This window comes from Callionymus lyra, chromosome 6 (genome assembly GCF_982586985.1).
Source record: "Callionymus lyra chromosome 6, fCalLyr1.hap1.1, whole genome shotgun sequence".
In the NCBI taxonomy this organism is placed as follows: Eukaryota; Metazoa; Chordata; class Actinopteri; order Syngnathiformes; family Callionymidae; genus Callionymus; species Callionymus lyra.
Window position 1 is genome coordinate 15,270,004 of NC_141823.1, and position 7,896 is coordinate 15,277,899.

The following is a 7,896-nucleotide window of genomic DNA, read 5'->3' on the forward strand; positions in this document are numbered from 1 at the left end:
TTAGTGTTAGTTTGTCCAGCTGAATTTTGGATTTTTGTTTTGCACCCTGTAAATGATCGTTTTATTAAAGATTAAAATTTCCCTTGAGTTTAATGCTATTTTTTAAAAAACAGGTCATTTTCTACACCAACCCAACACACTAAACATAATCTTTGAAAAACACTGTAGCGATCCTGTGGCCTCAAAATCTTTGCTCCTCCATAAGTCAATGCTCAGGCAAACCGGCCTGCATCGATTGGCATCTGTAGGTTTTTCAAAGAGGAAACCAGAGTGTACGGAGTAAACCCACTTCAGGCATGAAGCAAACATACAAACTCCACACAAAATGGGTCCAAGACTCCCAACCTTTATTATTACTTTTCAACCTTATTGTGTAAACTAGGGCTGAGCTGGTGATTTAACCAAATAAACAGTATCTATTTGGCATGGTTTTATAAAGGGAGATAAAAGAAATAAACACCAGACAGCCTTTTAATTTCTCAAGTTCAATTTGTTGTTTATCTAAAAGGCTTAAAATATCTGTCTCAAAATATTTAAACAAAGTGGAAACACAGTGAAGATGACATGCACTGTGGGAGATCTACTTTGTACGAATAGAATAATCATATTTTTATATAAGCTATTTAAAAATGTTTAATTTTGTTACAAGACAAGCAAGTGTTGATTCCTCAGGTCTTAGATGGTAATAACATGGCGGTGTCTCATGTAAAAGACATGCATTTCCAACAGCCTTAATGAATGTAAACTACTAGTGTTCCAATGAGATTTCCACACATAACTCAAACACCCAGAGTCAATATCGTCAATCATGTCAACAAGGACCTACTCACTCAAGCGTTGATGTAGGAAAGAGGCAGTTAACAGCACTTGGAGTTGTTTCACAGACAGGGAGGGGGAAAGAAAATCTTGAAGGAGGAATTCAAAGGGGAAGAAGAGGCTTTTGAAATCAAATTAATGTTTTGACCTCAATCCGCTTATCAAAATCTTCAATTTGGGTTTGACAAATCCCCTTTGCCTGGATGGATTGACCTATTCCAATGTCACGAATGGTTTTTTCAACAAAGGTTTCAGAAATTTGACCTTTGAAAAGCTCTGGCAGATTTTAGAAAACTTTGCACGTACTAAAACACATGCTCATTGCTCACGCGAAAAACATGTACGTTGCAACGACTCGTGTTTTTTTTCAAGTTGTGAAAAAGTGCTTATGTTCCAGTTGTGTTTTAATTCCAAGAATAAACCATTTTGCATTTACTGGAAGGGGAAATAAAAATGGATTAACTTCAATAACACAAATCGGGCAGTGAACACAAACCTTTAAACTTTTAAACCACAAACCATCATTTCATCCATCTCTGATTAAACTAGACATTATATCAATATAACCGTGTTGTTGATGGAAGTAAAGATCCAAACAAGCATCAGAAGGGAGCTCAGTAATTCAGTAAAGGTATATAGGATCCAATTCAGACTGTAAACTCAATCCAACAATGCATCTATTAACAGAAATAAATATCATTCTTACCTTATGTCTGCACTTGAGCACCACTCCATATGCTCCTAGAAAGAAAAGAAAGAATGAAAGACATTTATCATGATTCATTTATTACATTTTCTTTGAAAAGAAAATAGTTCAAAGAAAAAATATAGAGGACTAAATTGGCATTCTTTGTGTTGTATGTCCATTTTTGATTAGCAAGGGACACAGGACATGATGCATGGGTTAGAGCTACTTTAGCATAAATAATATTTAGGTCATGAATGATAGACTGTAGGTTCATAATATTTCACCAAAAACCCTGGCAGCTCATTTTTCAAGCGATGATAAGAAAGTTTGGCAAAGAACTTTGATCAATTTGCTTGACAACAGTCACTCTCAAATCAGCGGCAAGAGGCTCAAGTAGGCACTGAAAGTCCCACGGGTAATTTTTTAAGGCAGAAATTGCATACAAAAAAATGTATTCGACAAAAAAAAAAAAAAAAGCGATGCTGTCACCTTCTGACACCAGAATCCTGGTGTAAAACCAGTAAATGCTATTTAGTCTAAGTGATATCATTACTTCATTTCAAGATGCTCATGCCGGAAATATAATAATACATTTTTTTTAACTTTGGTCAGTTAGTTAACATCTCAGACAGTCAAACTGTGTAAAACTACCCACCTTCGCCCACAATGCCAAGGACTTCAAACTTATTCATCACATAACCAAGGGAGAGCTCTAGTTCTGCAGGTGAAAGCGGCTGCTTGAGTCTTTAACGGGGCGTGTCTTCCTTTGACCACGGACGGATAGATTCAAGTGGCGCTTCAGACAGAAATGCAAAATTCTTCCTATCGTCGTCCATCTTCATGCCGGTCCACTTGTTCGTGTTTCGCAGGATATTTATGTCGGTTCAGTCGTCTTGGCAGTGTCGATCTTGCATGTATCTCCAAACCTCCACGCAGTGAAACCTGGAAGAGAAAGTACAGTTGAAGGGTCAATCCACGATTCTCAATGCTGATGGTATTTCTGGCACAGATGGTGGCTAAGTAGGACATGGGGATGTATAGGGAGGCAGGATTTCCTTCAGGGTAAATGTAAATCATGGATGACTTCAGCTTGCGACATATTCCATGCCGTGTTCCAGAAAAGATGAATATATGCACTTGATTAAAAATAAAACGCTTATTTTCTGAATAACTTTTGGCCAGATCTTTATAGTTGATGCCAGCTATCACTCAAGGGAAACCCTTCCCCATTCTCTGACAACACATCCACAATCAGTGGGAGGACTTGGGAGAATTTCAACACATTTAATTTATATATATTTTATTCTTCTTTTTTGCCCTTAAAAGACAGTGTTTTTCAAGAAAAAATGAACAGGTCCTTGTTCAGATTTTGACAACAATGCTTTTCCAACCTTACTACAAAAGGTTTTTTAAAATACTGGCCATAAAGTCTGATTCTGATTCTTTAATTTAATGCCATACATACATACAGGATAGTTTTAGGAGGAAAAGAAGAGCACTTCTGTTTTTGACTGGTTCAGCTGAAGGAAATGTACTATCTACAGTTACTGGTGACAAGAAACAAAACCAAATATTAATTGCCAGGTAAATGCGTGTTCTTTAAGGTAGCATGTAGACAAATAGTAAGATCTAAAACTAAACCAACAAATTGCTGTATCTTTGAATCCCACCCAGGAGTTTGGATGATACAGTGAAATTGCATAATAAACGGTGTCAAAGGCACTGAGATCTAAAAGAATAAAGATGACAAGATGATGCTTTCGCTCTCGTCTAAGGAGGTTATTGGTCACTTTTGGAAGCGCAGTTTCCTAGATGATCTGAAGCCAGATGCAAAAAATGTTTTGCCACGTAGGATTTAAAACGTGGGAAGGCCAGCACATTCCCTAAAACCTTAATTTAAATAGAACTTTAACCCTGCACTTAAGGGAGCAAAAGAAAATGACACATGAGGCAAGTGAACATAAGGATATGAAATGTGATTCCAGGTGTGGATAAGAAACTTATTCTAACCCTCCTGTCACCCTTCATTTCACCCTCTAGTGTCTCCGCCCCGCCACTGCGTATGTATTTCTGGTTGATTACCTAGACCCAGAAGGGATACCTCAAACACATTTGTTTTCAACCACTGGGTCCACTTGAACCTGAGTTAACACAAGGGTTAGATCATTTTATTTTTCACAGTGTATATTTTGGCTTTCTGGATTGTTTTTTTTAATCACAGTAGTTTACCTCAACTTATGTTTTCATGTCCATCATTCATTAATACTCTGCCCAGATACTAGATAACCTACTGACCGAAAAGTTGAACTTTTGACTTGAGAGAGAAAATATAAAACCATTCATTCCATGTTCCTATTTGTCAACAACACAACACTTTTCCTCTTAGGTGTCAATGCTGGTTTATTGTGTATTGTGAGCATTTTAAAAGTAATTAAACATTTATTTTGTGAAAGCTAGGCTTGCATCGTGAATAATTCAAATGTTTCCTGAAAGTGCTTAAAGTGCCGTAGTAGAAGAACAAAAGAGCAGAATAAATGTTTAATACACAGAAGACTAAAAACATTGTTGTTGGTAGATTGCTTCACTATCGTAGGATGAGCAACAAACAGCTGGACAGCTTCTTCACTTTAGACGCTAACATGCATTAGTGTAACTAGAGGACGCCAAGAGAGTTTGAATGAAACTCTCGTCTCTAAACTAGGTTCCCAACATTTAAAGTAGACCAGCCCCTGTTCAACTATATGTGCTTTACTGGTTGAACTTAAAACCTGCACCTTCTCTGCCCTTTGAGGACGGGTTTGAGACACCCTGAGTTAGACAGTCCTAAAAGACAGCTCCCCAGAATGTTTCCTTACCCTGTCAACAGCTCGTGAACCCATCCAAGATGTGTCTAGGAAATGTGTGACCAAGGTGTGGAAGACAAGATCGATGACCTTCAGGTCTCTTTCCTGACAATCTCTACAGGCTGCAACTAGAAAGATTCTAAAGGATAGACCTGATTTCCCTTCACATGCCAATAAGTCTTTGTTATGTCTACAGACGTTGGATTGGAAATGGGGGCGCCGACACAGAAGTATATTCTGGGTGCTAACAAGCCATGGATTATCATTCACAACACGAGCAATAGGTTCTCAAATGATGATAAAGTACAGCTGAACAATCCATTACAGGTTATTTTGGGCAGTAATCTCAGCCTTCAAGATTCCACTGATGGATGTGCAAAACCTTGTGCGCAAGTATGATGCAGTTTGAAGTTTCCACTGCGTTCTTCTGACATCAAAACAACAAACTGATACTATATAGATAATGAAAACTATTTTATCTTGAGTATTATTGATAGTATGAAACCAATTATCACAAACTGAAAAGCCTTTTTCATATACGCTTGAGAACCTTTCTACCGATGTAGTCCAGAATTACACTTCCATCAGCAGCTTGAATTCATCTTATTTCCAAAGGTAATGGCAACACTACAGGGTTCGTGGAGTATATTGGATACAGGAACTGATCACCATGGGCCAGAACTTACTTCTATTTTGCAATAAATCAACACACCTCCCAATAGGGCATGACCCGCCATGGATCAGCTGTTTTGCACTGGATTTTAAACCTTTACAATAAAAAAAATACTCCTTTAAATTTGGTTCATAAGAGGGAAATAAATAAAGTGGCTTCCCAGTGTATGAAGACCCAACATTAAGCAACAGGCTCCTGACCTTTGTACTCAGATTATTTTTAGATGTTACCTTTTATATATATTTTTAGATGAATCTGCACTAGCTGTGAGTGAGATGGATGAGAGAGGTTGATTGATAAATGCAAGCAGCATGCAAATGTAAAAGAGGTGAGACCCACACACACACACACACACACACACACACACACACACACACACACACACACACACACACACACACACCAACACCACCACCACACACTGTGCAACTCTTATTAATGAATGATAGTGAATCTGATGACTGCAGGAAGACGAGATGGAAATGGAATTGAGCGTAGATTTGTCAGTGGTGGTGGTGGGGGGGGACGTCCATCCGCGTGCACAGGGGTGTGCGAGAGTGAGAGAACATGAGAGAGAGGAGGAGAAGAAGACGATAGTACTGCTGCCCTTCTCTGCACCGTAACTGCGTCTCTCCTCTGCGGAGCGCAACCACCACCATTCCTGCGCTCCACGCGTTTCCAGCCTACACACACCATCTATTCTCACATCACACACACACACCATCTATTCTCACATCACACACACACACCATCTATTCTCACATCACACACACACACCATCCATTCTCACATCACACACACACCATCTATTCTCACATCACACACACACGTCTGTTGCACAACATGATCTGCACACAAGGATCCGAATCACAAACAAAACACGAATAAAAAAAAAAAAAATGAGAGATGTTTTCTCAAATGATGAGAGCATCTCCAGAAGGTGTGGGTAGACGAGGGGTACACGGTGGAGACGACGAGCTCTGCGTCGTGACACGAAGGTACATATGGATATACTCACTCGTTTGTCTCTGGAGGGGGGGATGAGGAGGAATGATAAAAGGTCGACGACACGATGGTCCAAGAGTTCTCCTGGTTCTCCTCTCTGTGCTCGGCAGCATCAGCAGCAGTTTACAGCAACACAGTCGTCATTCCTGCGAGCGACGCAGCGCGCAGCCAATGGACGCGCACACGCGCACACACACCTTCCGCGCACTGATTCTACATCCAATATGTGTGATGCGAGGAGATGAAACTTGAGTCAGGGATCCAGGGGAAGTGTCAGTAAAGACGAGCTCCTGCTTGAAAAAAGGATGCTGCATTATCACCTCCTCTGCCTCCGTCTGTCCATCATGTTGTGTCTGACTTCACTCGGTCCTCCTGCACATCTTCTCTCCTCCACCTACACCTCCCCTCACGTCTCCACGAGCTGCGACTTGACGGAGTAAAAATGTGCAGGAGTGGAAGCAAAATCCCTCAATGACATTAGATGTTTGACCTGCAGCTTCTTTTTTTTTTTTTCTTCCAAAAGAACATTAAAGGAACATACCATTAGGTTTTCAACTCAGACTCTCAACAATACACAATATATGGTTTGAATATTAGTTATTAAGTAATAATTATAATCATTTAAACATATCTCTTGCAGCTTCAAATTATAAATATTGTCTGAGCAAAATAAACATTAAAGACATTAAAAATCATTTGAGCAGAATCTGATATAAATGGACCGACATTATCCAAAGTTGAGAACTTCATCTAACCAAAGACAGTTTAAACATCATCTTTACAGTACAATTGAATATAATATTGTTTGAACATCATGTTCAAACAACCGACAGGAAAATTCAACATCAATATCAATGTCACGTGTTGATGTTAAACAATCTTTTGTAATTCCATTCACTCTGGTTGGCTTCGTGCGACACAACATATATTTGTTGATTATTTATTTTTATTTATTTATTTTCTTGAATGTCTTATTGAATGTCTTTTCAACCGTCTTCATGTTTTGCATCGTGGGTCTGAGAGGACTACAATTTCATGTATGCTGTATGTCTTGATACAAGTATATTTGACAATAAAATAACTTGAACTTGATAGATTATTTGCCATCAAAGACTTATACCATATACAAACAATAACATAAAAAATAACAACAACAAAAAACAACAGAATGATGATAATAATAATCGTTATTATTTTATTATTACTATTGATATCATTATTATTAGAGTTATTATTATCAGCCTTATTATTATTAATATTATTATTATAAGGCCAGTGGAATGCATTATCTGCATGACAGAATATACATATTTTATATAAAATGCGAAAACATGTTTTCACCTCACAATAATTCATGTTGAATTGATATACCGAAGAAGGATTATCATTAAAATGACAATAAATGGTGATTAAAACTAGTAATAATTATTATTGATATACTTTGACTTTAATTCAATGCTATACTAATTTATATATAATAATAACAAAAACAACAAGAACACCATAATAATAGTAATGATCCATGTATAGGAATATTTTTGTTGTAAGAACTTAATAATAATTTCAGAAACACAGTCACATATTCACATGAATGGTTAAATTAAATTAAAACTGATGATAATCATTAGTCGAATATTTCTTGCATAATTTATTGCTACTCACTTCTATGTAACGATAACAAAAATAACAACAATAAATGAATAATTACACACAAATAGTGATATTATCCATGGGAATATATTTTTCGTTATAACTTATTTCATAATCTTAAAATACAATAAAATATTTAACTGAATGGTAATTAAAACTAATGATAATTATTATTGGTATATTCTGAATGAATGTAACGCTTCTTACGTCTATATACAATC

General features: G+C 37.3%; 1 protein-coding gene across 2 annotated transcripts in view; it reads right to left on the bottom strand.

The window, feature by feature from the left end:
* The window catches only part of cdkl5 (cyclin dependent kinase like 5), a 34,663-nt gene extending 28,337 nt beyond the window's left edge, over positions 1–6,326 (bottom strand). For both annotated transcript variants that reach the window (XM_087793862.1, XM_087793861.1), the window contains exons 1-3: positions 6,039–6,326; positions 2,160–2,446; positions 1,523–1,557 (exon numbers count right to left, since the gene is read on the bottom strand). In XM_087793862.1, the coding sequence (XP_087649988.1) occupies positions 1,523–1,557; positions 2,160–2,196 (72 nt within the window). In that variant the 5' untranslated portion in view covers positions 2,197–2,446; positions 6,039–6,326. The remainder of the gene's footprint in view (positions 1–1,522; positions 1,558–2,159; positions 2,447–6,038) is intronic.
* Positions 6,327–7,896: the final 1,570 nt, after the last annotated feature.